Raw genomic sequence first — 22,893 nt, 5'->3', positions numbered from 1 at the left:
ATTGTCTGTAAATATGTGTATTGCATGTAAAGGCACCGAAGGGTACCGCTATAACCTTTACCACTGTAAAAGCAAGGCCGCCATCCCCGCCGGACTCCTTTTTAAACAGGGGGTGAATGTGGCAGGCTATATTAGGGGTATTGCGATACCTAGGTGGGATGTACCTTATACTGTAGTATGAGTGGTGGAACCTGCCTGCTGGCTCCGCCCAGCAGGCGGAGCATAAGAGTCTGTGTTTCACCCACAGCAGTCATTCTGTACCGGAGCTGCTGGGGTAACTACTTGTTCATTAAAGCCTTCAATTGGACTACAATTCGCTTCAGTAGTGATTGATCGGGCATCAATAACTCACCTGATTCACAGCATTTATTAAATCAGTGGCTCTTAAACTGGAGATCGAAGCAGATTTTCCAGGGATCTGTGACATGAACAAATGAATGGTGGCTGGAAGTGGCACTGGGGCAACTGGATGAAGGTTACGTCAGTCATTAGTATACATTGGGGAGGCTCTTGCTAATTGTTAATATTCGTAACTTCAGCTGTGAGCACACTCGCACAGGAATATTTAAAATGCTTACAAAAGTGCTGCTAATGGCCAACATCATCCTCATCCAATCACCGCATGACATTTCATCAATGAGCGAAAACAAAAGTTAGGGGGAGTTCGTTTTTTTTTCTATAAAAGCTTTCCTGAGCATGAAGCTGGTTAAAAAGAAGTAAATGAAAAGATTTCACTACATTAGCTAAAGAAGCTGACTAGCGTTTATGGGCTCGTCTAGAGTGGCGAGTTTAAGCTGATGTGTTGTATCAAGTACCATAATTTAGGTGGGAATTCGATGATCACTATTCCATTTGAAAAGGGTCCCTCAATCAAAAAATGTTGAAAACCACTGCATAAAGGATTTAAGGCTGTCATTAGTTACTCTGCAGGTTTGAATATTTGGCAACATTTCATTGTAATGCTTTCACACATTGTAACTTTATTTTTATGAGTCATATTAATACATGATTTAAATTATATGAAATTGCATATTCATGATTTTTGCAAAAGAGGCATTACATGTCTCTTAACTCATTTAATTTCCTTTTGATATAAATCTTTACACTAAAAGTTTTAATTCTAACATCACTTTAGATATTTTCAACTTGCCACCAGAGCATAAAACTGATATTAAAGATCAATTATAGAAACTGTCCTATTTCCATTTCTACTGATGAGAAAGAAAATAGGGCCATTGCTATAAGAAGCAGCCAATCCACAAAACAGAGGTAACACAGGGCAGCGAGTTCAAAATCTGCCCCAGAAAAATAAATTTGTAACCTTGAAACAGATCTGCAGGCCTAAGCAGCTCCTATGTGTTATTGAAAACACTTTAGAAGCGATACATCAATTAATTGTTACTTTGATAAATGATACATATGTGTTACTCCTGTCATCATGTACCAAATGTCATAATGACAATTTTAGGGATTGATGTGACTGCACTAGCATCTTTTGCAGGGAATAGGCCGGCGATATTGTGCAGGCTTTGCAAATAGAACAAAGAACAAAGAAATGTACAGCACAGGAACAGGCCCTTCGGCCCTCCAAGCCCGTGCCGACCATGCTGCCCGACTAAACTACAATCTTCTACACTTCCTGGGTCCGTATCCCTCTATTCCCATCCTATTCATGTATTTGTCAAGATGCCCCTTAAATGTCACTATCGTCCCTGCTTCCACCACCTCCTCCGGTAGCGAGTTCCAGGCACCCACTACCCTCTGCATAAAAAAACGTGCCTCATACATCTACTCTAAACCTTGCCCTTCTCACCTTAAACCTATGCCCCCGATAATTGACCCGTCTACCCCGGGGAAAAGCCTCTGACTATCCACTCTGTCTATGGCCCTCATAATTTTGTAGACCTCTATCAGGTCGCCCCTCAACCTCCTTCGTTCCAGTGAGAACAAACCGAGTTTATTCAACCGCTCCTCATAGCTAATGCCCTCTATACCAGGCAACATTCTGGTAAATCTCTTCTGCACCCTCTCTAAAGCGTCCACATCCTTCTGGTAGTGTGGCGACCAGAATTGAACACTACACTCCAAGTGTGGCCTAACTAAGGTTCTATACAGCTGCAACATGACTTGCCAATTCTTATACTCAATGCCCCGGCCAATGAAGGCAAGCATGCCGTATGTCTTCTTGACTACCTTCTCCACCTGTGTTGCCCCTTTCAGTGACCTGTGGACCTGTACTCCTAGATCCCTTTGACTTTCAATACTCTTGAGGGTTCTACCATTCACTGTATATTCCCTACCTGCATTAGACCTTCCAAAATGCATTACCTCACATTTGTCCAGATTAAACTCCATCTGCCATCTCTCCGCCCAAGTCTCCAAACAATCTAAATCCTGCTGTATCCTCTGACAGTCCTCATCGCTATCCGCAATTTCACCAACCTTTGTGTCGTCTGCAAACTTACTAATCAGACCAATTACATTTACCTCCAAATCATTCATATATACTACAAACAGGGCAGCACGGTAGCATTGTGGATAGCACAATTGCTTCACAGCTCCAGGGTCCCAGGTTCGATTCCGGCCTGGGTCACTGTTTGTGCGGAGTCTGCACGTCCTCCCCGTGTGTGCGTGGGTTTCCTCCGGGCGCTCCGGTTTCCTCCCACAGTCCAAAGATGTGCAGGTGAGGTGAATTGGCCATGCTAAATTGCCCATAGTGTCCAAAAATTGCCCTTAGTGTTGGGTGGGGTTATGGGGATTAGGTGGGGTTACTGGGTTGTGGGGGTGTGGGCTTAGGTAGGGTGCTCTTTCCAAGAGCCGGTGCAGACTCGATGGGCCGAATGGCCTCCTTCTGCTCTGTAAATTCTATGAAAACAGCAAAGGTCCCAGCACTGATCCCTGTGGAACACCACTGGTCACAGCCCTCCAATTAGAAAAGCATCCTTCCATTGCTACTCTCTGCCTTCTATGACCTAGCCAGTTCTGTATCCACCTTGCCAGCTCACCCCTGATCCCGTGTGACTTCACCTTTTGTACTAGTCTACCATGAGGGACCTTGTCAAAGGCCTTACTGAAGTCCATATAGACAACATCCACTGCCCTACCTGCATCAATCATCTTAGTGACCTCCTCGAAAAACTCTATCAAGTTAGTGAGACAAGACCTCCCCTTCACAAAACCATGCTGCCTCTCACTAATACGTCCATTTGCTTCCAAATGGGAGTAGATCCTGTCTCGGAGAATTCTCTCCAGTAATTTCCCTACCACTGAAGTAAGGCTCACCGGCCTGTAGTTCCTGGATTATCCTTGCTACCCTTCTTAAACAGAGGAACAACATTGGCTATTCTCCAGTCCTCCGGGACATCCCCTGAAGACAGTGAGGATCCAAAGATTTCTGTCAATGCCTCAGCAATTTCCTCTCCAGCCTCCTTCAGTATTCTGGGGTAGATCCCATCAGGCCCTGGGGACTTATCTACCTTAATATTTTTTAAGACACCCAACACCTCGTCTTTTTGGATCACAATGTGACCCAGGCTATCTACACACCCTTCTCCAGACTCAACATCTACCAATTTCTTCTCTTTGGTGAATACTGATGCAAAGTATTCATTTAGTACCTCACCCATTTCCTCTGGCTCCACACATAGATTCCCTTGCCTATTCTTCAGTGGGCCAACCCTTTCCCTGGCTACCCTCTTGCTTTTTATGTACGTGTAAAAAGCCTTGAGATTTTCCTTAACCGTATTTGCCAATGATTTTTCGTGACCCCTTCAAGCCCTCCTGACTCCTTGCTTAAGTTCCTTCCTACTTTCCTTATATTCCACGCAGGCTTCGTCTGTTCCCAGCCTTTTAGCCCTGACAAATGCCTCCTTTTTTTTTTTGACGAGGCCTACAATATCTCTCGTTATCCAAGGTTCCTGAAAATTGCCGTATTTATCCTTCTTCCTCACAGGAACATGCCGGTCCTGAATTCCTTTCAACTGACATTTGAAAGCCTCCCACATGTCAGATGTTAATTTTCCCTCAAACATCCGCCCCCAATCTATGTTCTTCAGTTCCCGCCTAATATTGTTATAATTAGCCTTCCCTCAATTTAGCACATTCACCCTAGGACCACTCTTATCCTTGTCCACCAGCACTTTAAAACTTACTGAATTGTGGTCACTGTTCCCGAAATGCTCCCCTACTGAAACTTCTACCACTTGGCTGGGCTCATTCCCCAATACCAGGCCCAGTACCGCCCCTTCCCTTGTTGGACTGTCTACATATTGTTTTAAGAATCCCTCCTGGATGCTCCTTACAAACTCCGCCTTGTCTAAGCCCCTGGCACTAAGTGAGTCCCAGTTAATATTGGGGAAGTTGAAGTCTCCCATCACCACAACCCTGTTGTTTTTACTCTTTTCCAAAATCTGTGTACCTATCTGCTCCTCTATCTCCTGCTGGCTGTTGGGAGGCCTGTAGTAAACCCCCAACATTGTGACTGCACTCTTCTTATTCCTGATCTCTACCCATATAGCCTCACTGCCCTCTGAGGTGTCCTCCCGCAGTACAGCTGTGATATTCTCCCAAACCGGTAGCGCAACTCCGCCTCCCCTTTTACATCCCCCTCTACCCCGCCTGAAACATCTAAATCCTGGAACGTTTAGCTGCCAATCCTGCCCTTCCCTCAACCAGGTCTCTGTAATGGCAACAACATCATAGTTCCAAGTACTAATCCAAGCTCTAAGTTCATCTGCCTTACCCGTAATACTTCTTGCATTAAAACATATGCACTTCAGGCCACCAGACCCGCTGTGTTCAGCAACTTCTCCCTGTCTGCTCTACCTCAGAGCCCCACTGTCCCTATTCCCTAGTTCTCCCTCAATGCTCTCACCTTCTGACCTATTGCTCCCGTGCCCACCCCCCTGCCATACTAGTTTAAACCCTCCCGTGTGACACTCGCAAACCTCGCGGCCAGGATATTTATGCAAACATGATTATTATACTGCTAATCGTTAAGGAGCAGATTATCCTGAGCCTTTTATTTACAATATTACGACTCAAAGAAATAATTAACCAACAAAAATGCATCTTCTCAATGCCACAGATCTGTGACTAAAATGATAGATTATCCCACTGATAACACAAATGATTATAATTTGAAGTATAAATCATCCGGGAAAAACATCCTTAAAATAACTAATTTTTTTACAAGATCTTGAATATACTGAGAAAATCTGGATCCGTCTATGGAGGGAGAAGTTAAGTTGATTGTTATATTAGTTTCTCTCTCCACAGATATTGCCAACATTCTCTGTTTTAATTTCCAATTTTCAGCATCTGCAGTATTTTGCTTTTGCATCCTTGGGTAAAGATGATCAACATAGATTTACAAAATGCAAGTCATGTCTGATGAATGTAATAGAATTCTTTGAGGAAATAATGGAGTAAAATGATAAAGGAAATTCAGTAAATGCTGTGTATTTTCAAAAGGAATTGGTAAGGTTCATCCTGGGACGTTTATTGATAAAATGAGTGCAATTGATATTATACGTTGTGTGATACTATTGTAGGAGGTTTGTTATGGACATAGAACAAGATGTAGTGATTCATGGATGTTATTCAGTACAGAGAGATGTCAAAAGTGGCATTTCCTTGGGCTCCAGGTATTGACATGGGGACCATTACTTTTTCAAGGTGTGGACCTTGGGTAGGGTGCTCTTTCCAAGAGCCGGTACAGACTCGATGGGCCGAATTGCCTCCTTCTGCACTGTAAATTCTATGAATATATAAAATGGTCTGGTCTAACGTGTGAGGAATCCAATCAAAAGCTGCTAAAATCAAAACTAGCGAATGTAATTAACCAGTAAAAGTGACTTCAGGAGAGCATAGAATTTGTTAGCTGATTTAGCAGCTCATTATCAGATGAAGTGTAGAACAAAAATGTTGCGTAGTAAATTTTAGGAAAAGGAATAACAAGAGACATACCCAATTAAATCTTGAAAGGCATGGGGAGCAGAAAAATCAAGGGCGAAAACTAACAGTCGCGCCCGACTCAGTACGTGACGCGGCCGGTAAATCATGCCAGAGGATCTGATGGGCTCCAGTGAGACGTTGCGGGACCTAAATTTGTATATTTAAATATGCAGTTAGGCACACTTGAATATGTACTTGCCGAATCTTCCCAGTGCCTGGGATCGAATCCCCTCGCTGAGGAGACCCCAGTTTGGCACCGTTTAACGCTGGTTTCCACAAATGGGGACCAGGCGGTACGGCATGGAGGGAATCTCCCAGGTGGTCAGAGGCCCCCGGGTGGTTGGTCTCTGGTGCAAGATAGCACCCTGTCACTGCTGATGCCACCTGAGCACCCTGGCACTGCCAGCTTGGTACCCTGTCAATGCCATCTGGGTGCTGGCACTGCCACGGTGCCAGTCTGATGGTGCCAGGGTGGAATTTTGCCCTGCAGGGTTTTGCCTGGGGGTGCCCTGCCCCTATGACGTGGGGTGAAGGGGGCTTGACGACCACCTAATAGGTATGATGGGGGAGGGGGGTGATGTGTTGGGTGTTCTGGATCACATACAGGTCACCAACACTTGAAATTGTGCAACACTATTTTATTGAATCATTAACTGTTGAAACATACTTAGACTGTTGGTTAATATGACACTAGCTTTAACTAAAGACCTCTACCTTGTCCAAACCAGTCGATGCGCTCAGCACATGGTGGTACAGGCTGTGAGCTCTGTCCTCCTAGCTAGCTGCAACTCGAATGAGCGGGAACTCTGATGCTCCCTGTCTTTATAGTGCGTGTGCTCTTGCTGGTGATTGGCTGCGGTGTTGTGTATGTTGATTGGTCCTACTGTGTGTCCATCAGTGTGTGTCTGCACCATGATATACTGGTGTATATTATGACATCCCCCCTTTTATAAAAAATGTACCTGCGTGGCAATAAATAGTGTATAGTGAATGTTGCTGACTATGTGTTTGCGAAATATTTACAGGACTATGTACATAAAAACTAAGTTATTTACATGGGAAGGTGCCTGGTGCAGAAAAAACAGTGTGTCACAAGAATAACGAGATGAACACTATATACAAACCACTTGAACGATTACACGGAAGAACAGAACAAATCAGAAAGTCCATAAGTCCACAAAAAATCACAAATTAAGTCTCTGAGGTGGGCGACGAATTCTGGTTGACCGCCTCAAGGGTGGGTCGGGAGCCGCTGGCTGAGGAGCGGGCTGGACTGCGTCAGAGTGAGGAGGATGCAGAGTGACCGGAATCTCTGCATAGTCCAGGTCAGGGTCAACAGGAGGGCGTGGCAATGGTGGAGGATCACGTAGCGAGCGCGGAACGAGACAAAGGGCACGTTGTCATCTGGCGCCAGAGCAGGGAGATCAGCTGCACGGGAGTCATGAGCCGCCTTGTGCTGTTCACGAGACAGCTGCATCCGTCATAAGACCGGAACGTGGTCGAGGTCTGGGACATGAATGGACGGCACCGTCGTCCTCAGGGTGCGACCCATGAGCAGCTGGGCTGGCAACAGGCCAGTGGACAGTGGGGCCGAGCGATAGGCCAGCAGGGCGAGGTAGAAATCGGACCCAGCATCGGCAGCCTTGCAGAGGAGCCGTTTGACTATGTGGACGCCCTTCTCCGCTTTGCTGTTGGATTGGGGGTGCAGGGGACTGGATGTCACATGCCCAAAGTTGTACCTCCTGGCAAAGTTCGACCATTCCTGGCTTGCGAAGCAGGGGGTGCGACATCACAGTGAGTGGGATGTCGTGTCGAGCAAAGGTGTCCTTACAGGCACGGATGACTGCAGACGATGTGATGTTGTGTAAACGTACCACCTCTGGGTAATTTGAAAAGTAGTCTACAATCAGGACATAGTCCCTGCCCAGCGCGTGGGACAGCTCAATGCCGACCTTGGACCAAGGGGACGTGACCAACTCCTGGGGCTGTAGGGTCTCACATGGTTGGGCCGGCTGGAAACGCTGACAAGTGGGGCAGTTGAGGACTGTGTTGGCGATGTCGTCATTGATGCCGGGCCAGTGCACTGCCTCTCGGGCCCGTCAGTGGCACTTCTCCACGCCAAGATGGCCCTCATGTAGCTGTTCCAAGATGAGCTGGCGCATGCTGTGCGGGATGACAATGTGGTCCAGTTTCAGGAGAACACCATCGACTACCGCCAGATCATCTTTGTTGTTGTAGAACTGAGGGCATTAGCCCTTGAGCTACCCGTCTGTTAGGTGGCGCATGACACGCTGTAGCAAAGGGTCAGCCACTGTCTCGCGGCGAATTTGGACGAGGTGTTCATCCGTGGCAGGTATATTGGAGGCCACGAAGGCCACATGGGCGTCAATCTGGCAGACGAATCCCGCTGGGTCACATGGAGTGTTGACTGCCCTGGAGAGAGCGTCGGCAATGATTAGGTCTTTGCCCGGGGTGTATACCAGCTGGAAGTCGTATCGCCTGAGCTTGAGCAGAATACGCTGGAGGCGAGGCGTCATGTCGTTCAAGCCTTTCTGTATTATATTGACCAGCGGGCGATGGTCGGTCTCGATGGTGAATTGGGGAAGGCCGTACACATAATCATGAAACTTGACGACAACGGTCAACAGGCCCAGGCACTCCTTTTTTATCTGCGCGTAGCGCTGTTCCGTGGGGGTCATGGCGTGTGATGCATATGCAATGGGGGCCCATGATGAGGCCTCATCGCATTGCAGGAGCACTGCCCCAATGCCAGATTGGCTGGCATCGGTCAAAATTTTTGTCTCTTTCGCTGGATCAAAAAAGGCTAAGACCGGGGCCGTGGTGAGTTTGGTTTTGAGTTCTCTCCATTCGCGCTCGTGGGCAGGAAGCCATTGGAAGTCTGTCGTCTTCCTGACCAGGTTCCTGAGAGCCGTAGTATGAGAGAGTTAGGGATGAACTTCCTTCGGAAGTTGACCATGCCCAGAAATCGGAGGACCGCCTTCTTGTCCTCTGGCGTTTTCATGGCTGTGATAGCAGCCACCTTGTCCGCATCCGGCCGCACACCCAACTGAGAGATGTGGTCCCCTAGGAACCTGAGTTCCGTCTGACCAAAGGAGCATTTGTCTCTGTTGAGGCGTAGGCCCTGCTCCCGTATGCGTTTGAACACGCGCTGGAGGCGACTGACACGCTCCTGCGGGGTGGTGGACCAAATGATTTTGTCGTCGACGTAGATGCGAACACCTTCAATGCCTTCCATCATTTGTTCCATGATCCTGTGGAACACTTCTGAAGCCGATATGATCCCAAACGGCATCCTGTTGTAACAATATCTGCCAAAGGGGGTGTTAAAGGTACACAGTTTCCTGCTGGATTTGTCGAGCTGGATTTGCCAGAATCCTTTCGAGGCGTCAAGTTTGGTGAAGAGCTTGGCGCGAGCCATCTCGCATGTGATCTCTTCGCGCTTGGGAATTGGATAATGCTCCCTCATGGTATTGCGATTCAGATCCTTGGGATCAATGCAAATTCTCAGCTCGCCAGAAGGCTTCTTCAAGTTAGCACGAGCCGGTAGCAGGAATGATGTTGCCATTGTAGTCCAATGGCTGGCAGGCCGATGGAAGGATTGCTGGTATGACACGAAGGCTTTGGAAATCAGACCACGCCATGAGTTTGGCAGAGGCACCATTGTCCAGGCGGAATCGTATTTGGGACCGGTTGACTGTCAGGGTGGCACACCACTCATCGTCTGGATCGATGCTGTATACCGACAGCGGCTGGTGTCTTTGCTTCAGGGACAGCCTGTTTTTTGTTATGACACCGACTCGAATAGGCGCCTTCGGGTCCTCGGTGTCACTGCTGTGTGGGAGGTCCGCATGGGTCTCGATGACCGTGGGTTTAATTGCCCGAACATTCCTGCGAGGCTGGCTGAAGCGATGGGAGTTGGCAGGCTGAGCTGCTCGACAGAAGGCAGCATAGTGGCCAGGTCTTCCACATCGTAGACATTGTCGAGATTTTGCGGGGCATTGCCGCTTTAAATGGGCAGAGCCACAGTTGCCGCACGTCGTGACGTCAGCACATTCGCTGCGCCACCACGCATGCGCGGTGCGGTCGTGCGTGGTGCACGTCTGCGCATTACGTTCCTCAACGTCGCCGTCCCCTCATTTGGTGTGTACAAGCGCGGGAGTCCGCGAAAATCGCGCGAAATGGCCGCCCTCATCTAGGCTGAGGCCCTGGAGGTGCTCAATCACTTGGACCCGTTCTGCCTCGTGGGGACCTTGCCACGCCGTTTCAGCCGCTTGTATATGGCGTTTTCATGTAAGACAAAGGTCTCGATGGTGGTCGCTAGGGTGAGTTGTTTTACTTTGAGGAGCTGCTGACGTAGGGGGTCCGACTGAACACCGAAAACGATCTGGTCGCGTATCATAGAGTCGGAGGTGGGCCCGTAGCTGCAAGATTGCGCAAGGATGTGGAGGTGCGTGAGAAAGGATTGGAAACGTTCATCCTTACCCTGCAAACGCTGATGGAACACGTAGCGTTCAAAACTATCATTCACCTCTACGCTGCAGTGAGTGTCAAACTTGAGGAGAACCGTCTTGAACTTTGTCTTATCTTCAACATCTGCGAAGGTGAGAGAGTTAAAAATGTGGATGGCATGGTCCCCTGCCATGGAGAGGAGAAGAGCAATCTTTCTGGTATCCGAGGCGCCCTCCCTGGCCGTGGCTTCGAGGAAGAGCTGGAAGCGCTGTTTCAAAATCTTCCAGTCGGCGCCGAGATTGCCGGCGATGCGGAGCGGCGGCGGCGGGCTGATGTTGTCCATGTTGCAGGATGACAGAATGCTGGCGGAAGGCAGATCACTTGCAGGTAGGTCTAAGAAGTGCTAGTATCCCACCACACCTGGTATCATGATGTATTGCGTGTTCTGGATCACATACAGGTCACCAACACTTGAAATAGTGCAACACTATTTTATTGAATCATTAACTGTTTAACATACTCTGACTGTGGGTTAACACGATACTAGCTTTAACTAAAGACCTCTGCCTTGTCCTAACCAGTCGATGCACTCAGCACATGGTGAATGTCTGTGTTACAGGCTGTGAGCTCTGTCCTCCTAGCTGGCTGCAACTCGAATGAGCGGGAACTCTGATGCTCCCTGTCTTTATAGTGCGTGTGCTCTTGCTGGTGATTGGCTGCGGTGTTGTGTATGTTGATTGGTCCCACTGTGTGTCCATCAGTGTGTGTCTGCACCATGATATACTGGTGTGTATTATGACAGGGGGGTCCGGCGGCATGTCTGGAGATCAGGAGATAGCGGTGTCATTCGTGCACTGGCGAGCTCCTCACTGCAGGAAATGGGACTGAGTGAGGCCTTGATGGGACGTTCCTGGCTGAGGCCCTGGAATGAAACAAAGTCCTGTTTAATAGTGGGGTTTTTCTCACCACTGCCAGCGTTGGGAAACACCCAGCTAAACGCTCTCAACACGGAACTCTGTGTCATTTCTGTTAAATCGCGCATTTTAAATGTTGAAGGGCAAGCTGAATGCAAATAAAACTGACACCTTAATTTTTCTGAATAAAGATAGAGGTGATAGTAAAAAAAATTATGCTAAACCTGTAGAAATGTTTAGTTAGGCTGTGGTTAGAATATTGTGTCCAATATTATGTGCGTACTTTTATCAGGGCCATGACAAGAGCAGAGACAGATTGTTTAAGACAATACCAGAGATGTGAAGTTTTGGTTGTGAGGAGAGTTTGAAGAAATTGTGGTTTGTCAATAGAACAATAAATAGATTCAAAGAATATTTAATAGAGGTTTTCAAAATTGTGAAGTTTTAGGAAAACAAACGTTTTGCTAGTGGTTGGTGATTCTAGAGAGCATCAAAAGTTTTAAAAAGAAAATTTGTAAATATTTGAAAAGAATCTTAGGCCAGAATCTTAGCCTCCCTCCAGCAGGTTCTGAGGCACTCCCTTCCCAACAGCACTGTGGGTGTTCCTACAACATGTGTAAAATAACATGGACGTGATTCCTCTGTGATCCCGCCTGCCCTGACCCAGATGTGATTTCATGGTGGGGTGGACGGGGCCTCAGATGGGGACCCCCCCCCCCCTGCAGCCCACAACCCCCTCCTCAACCTACCTTCCAGCAGTGAGATTACCCCCCATGCAACCCCCCCCAGGGTATCCCCTACCCTCCCCGGCACCCGGGCACTTAACAGCCCTGCAGATCCCGGGACTTGGTCTCAGGCACAGCACTGCAGCACCTCTTCCGGATACTGCAAAGCTGTGTCTGGATGGGCTGGAGAGCGGTCAGCCAATCTGAATGGTGCTCACCATTCTGAAAATTCAGGCCTAGCATAAGAAAGGGCAGTTAAATAGAAGTAAGTGGATTTCTCTTTGAGGGAACCAGATGAGACAGAATGGAATGAATGGACCTCTGTAATTCTGTGATCTCTTTTTTTATACACAGGATTTCTAAATTTGTCCCATGTTTTGTTTTGCAGCTGCTACTACAACACTCTCACCTGAATCTGGCCATGCTAGAAGATGCAATGAGTCTGAGAAATCCTACTGTGTGAATGGCGGTGTGTGTTATTATATTGATGGTATTAATAAACTTTCTTGCAAGTAAGTGAGTGCACTTTTCTATAATATTTTGAAAGGGGTTTATCAGTATCGTCTTTGAGATTAAGCATATTTCATTTAATAATATTGAAAATATTTTGGCTTTTGAGTACTGAAGGGTTAATTTGATGGTGGTCAAACGACTGTTTATACTAATCGGATTGTACAAACACAACACTGTTGCACAGAGGACCCAGAAACTTAAGTGCAGAAAAAGTGATAAAGTTGTCACTTAATTGTGCTGCTACACGTAGCAACTATTCAACAATAATTACAATTAGTATTGAGATAACACCTTTAACACTGTAAAATGATCCAATTCGCTTCACAGGTACCATTATAACGCAAAGTTTGACACCAAGTCATGTTAGAAATTATTGGGCCTTATGGCCAAAAGCTTGGGCAAAGAGAATGGCTCCAAAGAGCGCCTTAAAGGAGAAAACAAAGTTAGAGGAGCAAAGAGGTTTAAGGAAAGCTTAGGGCCTTGACACCTGAAGTCAGGAATGTTCAAGAGGCAAAAATTAGTGGAGAGCAAATAGCTTGAAGAGCTGGAGGAGATTACAAAGGTAGGAAGACGCAAGACCATGGAGGAATTTTAAAACAAGGATGAAATGTTTAAAATTGAGGTAATGCTTAAATAAGGGCCAATCTTAATCAGCGAGCACAGAGGTGATGGGTGAATGGAATTTGGCACAACGTAGGACATGGATGGCACAGTTGGATGACCTCAAGTCTATGGAATGTAGAATATGGGAGAGCAGATAGGAATATTTTTTGATTTTGTTAATGGAATCTGGGTGTCGCTGGCTAGGCCAGCCTTTATTATTCATCCCTAATTGCCCTTGAGAAGGTAGTGGTGAGCTGCCTTGTTGAACTGTTGCAGACAATGTGTTGTAGGAACACCCACAGTGCTGTTGGGAAGGGAGTTCCAGAATTTTGGCCCACTGACAGTGAAAGAATGGCGACATATAGCCAAGTCAAGTTGGTGTGCGGCTTGGAGGGGAACTTTCATATGGGGATGTTTCCATGCATCTGCTACCCTTGTTATTCTATGTGGCAGAGGCTGTGGGTTTAGAAGGTTGTATCGAAGGAGTGCATTAGAATCTTTGTGTCCAGAGGTAACAAAGACATGGATGAGGGATTGAGCAGCAGGTGACCTGAAGCAGGGGCAGGAGGCATTATGAGGTGGAAAGAACAGTCTTAGTGATGGCGGAAATATATGGTTGTGGTTCAATTTCAGACTCTTACCGGGGAGAGAGATGGAATTGCTGACGAGGGAATGGACTTTCTGTTTACCTTTGTCACAGTCATACAGGATGTGTTTCAGAAAGCCATTTCAGCATTGTGACAGGGCAGAAACCAACTGATTTGAAGGATTCAAACATGAAGTTCTGGGAAGGATAGGCATCAATTTGGGAGGCAACATGTTCAAGGACTTTGGAGTGATAAGCAAGGTTTGGAGATGGACCAGTACTTTGCAAGGATGCAGGGGTCAAGTGTTTTTTTGAGGAGAGGGCGAACAACAGAAGATTTGAAGGAGAAAGGGAGACGACCTGGGGGAGAGAATGGTTAATAATATCCGCTAACATGAGAGTCAGGATGGGAAGTTAGGCAAGCAGCGTTTTGATGGAAATAGTGTCAAGGGACCAAAAAATGGGTCTCGTGAACAATTTTCAAAATTGTATTCTATCAGTAGCTGATAGGCTAAAAACATAACTTGAAATAGGATTCTTCTTTGATATTGTGTTTGGGTTAAATGGAATAAATATCTGAAAACTACCCATGCCTTGGCAGTGCTTATTGTATTAAAAATGAAACCGCCTTTAAGAACATTACAGAAAGATACCTTCAGTACTCATTGCTAGATATCTACATAAAAATATACTTATTCTTGTCTCATGCAGAGTGTATATGGACCCTAGCAGTGTGCCGTGTGGCATTTCTGATTTTGGCTAAATGTTGGAAGGAATGTTCAAGCAACAGGATATAAATTGAAATTAGAAATAACTCACTCCTTACAGTTTATTGTCTAGGAAGATGGCATGAGTCCAACAAATCAGATAATACAGTTGATGCCTGTTGGGATTTGAAGCCCTAAGCTGCCATGTTCAATAGGTACATTCCTGCTACGTAATTATTTATCCCTTTACAAGAAAAAAAAGACATGCTGTTCCTTATTTCTTGTTAAATCTTTCACTTTGAAATATAGTTGTTCGGAGGCTCTTGTTAACAAATCATTCTGTACAAACCCAACTGAAAGCATTTCTTATCTGACATGGTGAAGTGATTTCTGGTAACATTGTGAAATATTTCTCAAATAGGTTAATTCATTTGTATGCCCTAACAGTTCTCTCACCAACACAATTTACCTTGCATCAGTTTAATATTTTCGGTCCTAAGCTAAATTCCCCACAGTGCATTTTACCAATCCAAATCATTGCCTCTGTGTGGTTCTGGCATTTACACAAGGATGAAAGATCATACCTCTCTAATCCTATGGCTGTAAAGTTTCAGAGTACAAATGAATTAACTACATTTGGGACATTTTTATTAGTGACTGCTTTTTGTACCAGTGACTGGTTTTCAAAATCTTTTATGGAGCAGCTGATCCGAATTTTCCGAACTGCTTTTATTTATTGGGATGATTTTGCAATGTTTTATTTTTGTCAATATCCTCACATTATTTCAACCTTGTGGGAAAGAGAGATTTCAAGCAATTGCAACATTATTAATTGTAGCGATTTATGAGGACTGTAATGGTAGCTACAATTGACCTACGACCTTGGTTAATTGGATAAGAATGTAATTGATCAGGATCCACTTTCCTGATCAAAATGGACACACCTTTGTTTCCAATGTGTGCTTGTGTATGTGTGAGAGGGTTTAGATGTTGGGAGAAAGGCAGCATTGTGCTGGCTAGGATGAACCTCTACATTAAATCACCTAAGGGCTTTCGAGGCTATATCCACTCTGTATTCTACAATGAATTAGGGTGATGAGGAAAACATTAAGGTAGTTGGTAGGGGAAGAAATGAATTATACATCGGAATAATTTTTTAAAATGTAAATATTGAACTCTAATACACAGATTAGATAGGATTTTTAAAAAGTGCAACAAAAACGCAAAATGCTTCTGATGTTGAAATCTGAACCAAAAGCAGGAAATGCAGAAGACACTCAGCAGATCAGGTAACAGAGAGGGCAAATTAGGCTTAATGGGTTGGAATTAACGGACGCCGTGATCACCGTCTTCCGCTGTCTTCCATTCTGTGGTAATACCAACCCTACTCCGATGGTTATTCTGTAGAGATCTAACTCTTAGAGGGGCATTAATTGGTTGAAGGCAGACTTTCCATCCCCATCTAGTCAGGCTGTCGCACCTCAGCGAGCTGCTGACCACTCAACTGGCTGTGAGCATTTCGGTTCTAATAGCGCCACAGGGAGTGGTGGTCATTGTTGGGACCACAAAAGCCCCCAATGTTGAAGAACTCAAATAAAAGAGGGACGGTGGGAAGGGGTTATTACTGGTGCAAAAGGGAGAGGGGAATAACGGGGTGGCGGCAGACTGGAATTGGCTTGGGAAGGAAGGAGGTGCCTCCCCCTCGCCCACCACCAGCCTGTACAGCGAAAGCTGCCTGACCGGATGCTTGGCGGCCTCTACTGCTCTGGTTACGTTCCAGCAGTGGCAGAATGAGCTGATATGGCAATTCATTTGTCACTTAAGGGTCTCAATTAGCTCAAGGGCGGGCAGGCCACTGACACTGCCCAAGCCATAAGTAAAATTGCAGCACACACGCCATTCACGGGAGTTCATCCACTGCCAAAGATCTGTAAAATCCATGGCAATATTTCAGGCCAATGACCTTTTGTTAGAATGGAGAGGTGTTTCAACAATTGAAAAGGAAAAACAAAGCCTGGGATAATGTATGAGATTAATTGGAGGACAGAAGACGATTAGTAACAGGAGTGGTAATGGAGTGACAAAAGGGGGTAATGATGAGAAATAAGATTGAGAAATAATAGAGGCATCCATGCCTCAGATAATGTGTCGATGGTCACAGCATAATAGCAGGTGGTGGGTGTGGGGAATGAATGATGGGCCTTATACTGACTCCATCCATTGAAAACGAGAGTTTCATTAATGGTGCAGTATTGGATGGATATTTTGCTTCTTTTAGTCTTTTCCTAGTTCTATTGAGCTTATATTTGTACAATTCTCGTGCTTTCAGTCGTTTAAAAACAGTGTTATGATTCTGTATTCCCTCTGCTTAATATGGAAAGTTTTTGCCTGATCCACAGTCACAGAACAATGACGTTATATAATCCGTACATATTTTGTATAATTTATATCCATAGATCTGTTTCTGGTGATGTCAATCTTGATGTTAATTGATAGATGCCAATTTGTAATACCGTATTTGAAAATTAAAGTTAAAAGAAGAAAAAACGTTGAGAGAAATGCGCCAAAGGCTTTTACGTTCATTCTCTATTTCAGTGGGGTCTCTGATCTTCTCCCAGTAAAATAACCTGGATGTACATGTCACTTTTTTAATGTGGTCAATTCTGACTCCCTAAATAATGACCTCATGGAACTTTTGCTGCTTGGACTGAAGTTCTATTTATGTCAGTGTTGGACTTTCAATACTTTCCCAGAGACAGTGTAGCTTGAAGGCCTTCTAATGAAGTGCCTTACCCCATTTCTCTCTCTGTTTCCCATGAATGTGTTCTATTCAAACATACAAACAAGAAGCAGGAGTAGGCCATTTAGCCCCTCGAGCTGAATAAGGTCATGGCTGATCTGACAGTAACCTCAAATCTGCACTCCACCTACTCCCGATAACCTATCACCCTTTGCTTATCAAGAATCTATTCACCTCTCCTTTAAAATTACCCAAAGACTCTGTTTCCACTGCCTTTTCAGGAAGAGAGTTCCAAAGGCTCATGACTCTAATGAGCAAATCTCGCCTCATCTTTAAGACAGTGACTCCTTATTTTTAAACAGTGACCTCTAGTTCTAGATTCTCCTGCAAGAGGAATCATCCTCTCCACATCCACCCTGTCAAGAAAGACCCTTCAGGATCTTCCATTCTTCAAACAGAAGGTTACACAGGAAGGGAACATCTCATGTTACAATGAAAAACTTACTCGCTTCCACTTTTGCTCAATAACATGAACTGCTCACTGCAGTGACACAATGGGATTATGCTCAAAATAGTTTACAAAACTAGAAGTATTTTAACAATTGCTCTAACACTGTATTTTTATCTTCACTGTATGACATTTTATGAAAGCATGTGACTTCCAGAACTATTTGTCTCTCATAAGAAATTATGCTTTCAAGGGACTTGTGCATATTTATCAGTTACTTGTTCCAACAATAATAATTTTCCCATATTTAAACTTTGTAAAACACCATCAATGTTTTTTTACATCACCTAAGAGTCTGATGAATGATTAACCTCATAATTATATGCTCTTTCAACCTTCAGCATTAGAACTGTTCTGTTGGAAGAACGAGCTACCCACCTCCTAGAGCTGTTTCGGATCTTGAAAACTAATGGATTCTAATTTTTAGATCCACAGTCGTGAAGCAACATTTTCCTCAGATATGATCAAATATATTTGAACCCGTTTATTAAGTGTATAACGATGCATCCATTAGTAAAAGCACTCAGCAAGACAGTTGCTCATTGTATTTGACACCAAATACTTGTGTTTTTGCAGTCATGGCTAAACGGAATATTTCATGTCTTTGGGACAAATGCTCCATTTTCTTATTTTCATAGAACTATTAAGATTTAATGTTAAATGATAGAATTCATCGTATAATAGCCGGGTTCATATAGGTCAATTAGGAATGTCAAATTTAACTTTTAGCATTTGCTACAATTGGATTGGTCAAAAATGGGCTTCTCCGTTTACATAATTTATAAAGAAAGTTTTTAGTTTTATAGTTAATTGCAATACTTTTGAAGAAACATTGGTAAACTGACAATGCATGACCGTTTTGTTACTTAACCCCTTTTGCACGGGTATTTTCGAGTTGATATTGCCAGGTCAACAGGCTTTTTTGACCTTGGCTGTAGAGACATCACAGAAATTGATCTATGGTGCATTGCTTGCCTCCACAGCTGCGAAAGACCTCTGGCTTTACAGACACTTGAGTTGCTATCAAAATGAGTACCAGCACATAGAGGCATTAGTAGCTTTGGGTTTATCTGACCGTGGGAGAGTTAAAATAATTTATGATGCTTCTTGATTACTTTATGATAACCTTGTTAAAGGATGTTCCCATAGTTCCACAAAGCTTTATAGGCTGATCAAATGACTGGAGATAATATACCATTAAACACCTTTTAATTTACATGTGTTTTGTCATATTGCTCTGACTCTCCTCCCCACCGCCTCCTCCCTCCACCCCTCCTCTGTAAATTACTATTGCTGTCTGCAGCATTATTTGTCCTACATCCAGTGAAGCAGTATCACCTGACCCGAGAAGCTTATTCTGCAAATGAAAATCGCTTATTGTCACAAGTAGGCTTCAATGAAGTTACTGTGAAAAGCCCCTAGTCGCCACATTCCGGCGCCTGTTCGGGGAGGCTGGTACGGGAATTGAACCGTGCTGCTGGCCTGCTTGGTCTGCTTTAAAAGCCAGCGATTTAGCCCAGTGTGCTAAACCAGTTAAGTACATGAGTATATGAAAGAAGGAGGTATATGGCTTATGTGGGTTGAGGACTAATCTTTTTATCCCAGAGGTGAAATGCTAACCCCTCAAAGGCTCTTCATCCAATAATCTGGTAGAGAGCTGATGAAGCTTGCCCTTAGAATGATTACCAAGAGCAGTATTTAAACTCAGACCTGGTTGGAAATCCGGTACTCTGCTGCAGAGTTCTGTACATTTCAGCTACCAAATTCTGTTGCTGTTGGCCATATAGTCAAACAACCTGTTAACTGTAGGAAATAGTGCCCCACTTTTTCTGATAATTATTTGTGGGAATTCCTGTTTTCACCTTATTTCTGTGCCACGTGGGTCTCACGTGACCAACAACGATCGAAAGATAAATGTGCCAGACCTCTACAGACTGGCAAAAAGAAAGGAATGAAAATCGTTTATTGTCACAAGTAGGCTTCAAATGAAGTTACTGTGAAAAGCCCCTAGTCACGTTTCTTAACTAAGTCCTCCCAATGACACTTGGTCTACCTGGAACTAGCACTCCGGCTGTTAGCAGTACAGTCCCACAAGACATCACAAACAACGTCACAACGTCATCAAATATATGTTTCCATGTTCTATTTGGAATGAAGATATAGCTTATTGCTGACGTCGTGATACCCGTGTTTCACACAAGGACATTGCTCAGTTTGTCACATCCGGTCAATGTAGGTAAAAAAAAGACTTTGCTTCCAATTTACAGGAAAGCTGACTGTACAATTGGGATGTAAATGTGACCTCTTTGCTGAGATTGATCCTAAAATATAAAGACAAGTTCCGTCAAGCGTAACAATAACATTTAACTAAATACTGAAAATATTGTAATGTAAAGCCAAGAAAACAAAATCATCGCATTGAAAATTAATTAAGGCAGAGAAAAACTAGTTACCTGACATTGGTCTGAAAACTTTGCCTTCTTGCTGGAAACTCATTTTTTTAACACCTCAGGATTAAAACCATGAACCCAAAAGGTGCCGTGTGATGGGGTCATTGAAAAAATAAATTGTTAATATTTCATAGAAAAGATGTGTGATTGTGTAATCAGAATTTGTGTACATTATTTAATGAGAGTTAATGGGCCTTAAGTGTTCTCTGTGCTGTGCAACTAACACGCGCTGTTTTTCAAAGGTGGTTGCTCTGAATACTGGTCGACAAAGAAAATAGGTGTCTGGGTCTGATCTGGGGAGAATGACGGAACAAACACCATAACTACCACAACCAAGCATGCCATCTTTCTCTATGTTACTTTCATCCCTGACCTGCTGAGTGACTGGACACATGTTGTGTAACACTTTACACCATAAAGCATTGTGTCTTAAAACCATTTAGTTATTGTTAGTTAATTAATTTCAAAGGGAAATTAATTTAAGTTCAGGCAAAAAGAAAACGTTACAGCCCGTGCTGACTACGAGCAAAGCAGAGCTCTTGCCTCACATACCTCATTGGCGTGTTCGCCTTTGCAACAAAGCTTCATAGATTTACTCCACTAGCCAGTCTCGCAACCAGCTTGATTCATTAATCAGCCTGTTTAATTAATCAACTGGAAGAGCTGAACTGGGAAGACATGCACTGTAAAATAAATTAATCAAACTTCCTAATAGGATTTAACCCAAGTCTTGCAAAGGTGAATGTCACAGAGGTAAATTTGCATTAATATGACTGATGCACAGATTTTCTTTAAATTCTGCCCTGTCCTCAAATAGTACCATAGGTAAAACTAGGACTAGACTCAAATACAAGAAACTTCCGCAACGTCTCTTGCCATTGATCAGACAGTTTAATCTAATAAGCAGGCAGGTTGTGACATTGTACTCTGTCACCAATTGCATCTGAAATGTAGCTAATCAGTTTATTGCAGTCTGGAATTTCAATTGAATGCAGCTAATTCCTCAAAAAAAAAATTTTATATCAGGAATTGGGGGCAAGATTCTCTGATCCTGAGGCTAAGCGTTGATGCCGTCGTAAACGCCATCACGTTTCTCGATGGAGTCAACAGGCCCTAAGGAACAGCAATTCTGACCCCTACAGGGGGCCAGCACGACACTGGAGCGACCCACGCCGCTCCAGCTGCTGATCTCCGGCGTCAGATGGGCGCCGCGGATCTACGCATGTGCAGTGGGACCAGCGCCAATGCGCGCATGCGCAGTGGCTCCCTTCTCCGCGCCGACCCCGACGCAACATGGCAAAGGGCTACAGGGGCCAGCGCGGAACAAAAGAGGACCCCACCCCGAGAGGTCAGCCCTCCGATCGGTAGGCCCTGATCGCAGGCCAGGCCACAGCGGAGGCCCTCCCCCCCCCCCCCGGGTCGGACCCCCCTCCCCCGAACCAGGCTGCCCCCGGATGCATCCACGCCGAGGTCGCGTCGGATAAGAGCAGGTGTGAACGGCGCCGGCGGGATTCGGCTTTTTTTGCTTGGCGCTCGGCCCATCCCTGGCCGAGAATCGCGAGGGGGGGCCCCGTAGAGCGGCCCCCGACCGGCACCACGCCGGCACCAATGCCGCTGATTCTCTGCTCTCCGGAGAATCGGCGGACCAACGTTGGGGCGGCGTGGCGCGATTCGTGCCCATCCCGGCGATTCTCCGGCCCGGCCCCGGGGTCTGAGAATCCCGCCCTGGAAGTTTGCTTTGATTGTAGATGCATTCTGAAACTTATTGTTGCTTAAAGCCCTAATCATTTCTTTTCCACCGACTTGTCTCTTTTTAATCTTCCTCGTTTGAAGATGTTAATTTATGCTGTGGTATAGTTCTACCAACAATAGCAGAAAATTGCAAAAGCTGCCATGTGCAAGCTTGGAAAGTGAGATAATTGAACTATTTCATGTGTGACATGGTCCAAAATGAATCCGGTGCCTATCTGACACCTACAAACATTCAGTACGATTCTCTGGATCACATAAGGTATCAGAGTCCTGGGCCCTTTAAAATATCCACACAAGTCAGGAGACAAATCTGACATAACTTATTACCTTCTCTCTGCACATAATCATTCAGCTGACCATGCCATTCCTTACTATTTTTATACAAACAAGGCAGACCATAATAATTTTTTTCAGGCCTATTACTCCAGAGGTCTGGTGGAACAGTAAGTAGTGGCCTTGCCTCTGAGTTGGAAGCTCCACCTTCGGTCCCACCCTAGGACTTGATGGCCAAGCTCATGACACAGCTGACAGATTGGGTATCAACCTCCAAATTCATTCCAACATGCCAATGGCAGGTGGTAAGGGCAGGAGAGACTTCTGGTCAGCTATGCTTGATGTGGTGTGGCGCCCCTCAAGCCATAAGCTCTGGCAACAGGCGAGTGACCGGATTGACGGAAAAACCTCACCAAGGCACCACTAAGTGCAGGAAGAAAAACTTACATGACTGAATTATTTTAATGTTTGTTCCATGGGTCTTCCCTTCAGGGCCTATTCATCAAATATCCATTATAATCATGGATTCTATTGATATACACCCATAACTTAAACAGAAACTCCAGAACGAAAGTGTATGTCAGTTCCTCAGCATTTCTTGTGAAGTTATGGCAGGAGATTGGGAGAACTCCCACAGAGATTCTATCTGAGAACGTTATTTTTCAGGCTTGTTGTAAATGTATTCCCCCAGATTCCT

At 45.0% G+C, this 22,893-nt stretch overlaps 1 protein-coding gene across 2 annotated transcripts in view; it reads left to right on the top strand.

Moving 5' to 3' along the window:
* Positions 1 to 22,893, top strand: part of LOC140426939 (pro-neuregulin-2, membrane-bound isoform-like) — a 1,113,957-nt gene that overhangs the window by 1,015,255 nt on the left and 75,809 nt on the right. For both annotated transcript variants that reach the window (XM_072512245.1, XM_072512244.1), the window contains one exon: positions 12,453 to 12,576. In XM_072512245.1, coding sequence (XP_072368346.1) covers positions 12,453 to 12,576 — 124 coding nt within the window. The remainder of the gene's footprint in view (positions 1 to 12,452; positions 12,577 to 22,893) is intronic.

The sequence above is a fragment of the Scyliorhinus torazame genome, chromosome 7 (assembly GCF_047496885.1).
Source record: "Scyliorhinus torazame isolate Kashiwa2021f chromosome 7, sScyTor2.1, whole genome shotgun sequence".
In the NCBI taxonomy this organism is placed as follows: domain Eukaryota; kingdom Metazoa; phylum Chordata; class Chondrichthyes; order Carcharhiniformes; family Scyliorhinidae; genus Scyliorhinus; species Scyliorhinus torazame.
Note: the sequence above shows the minus strand (reverse complement) of the source record. Positions and strands in the feature narration are given on the sequence as shown.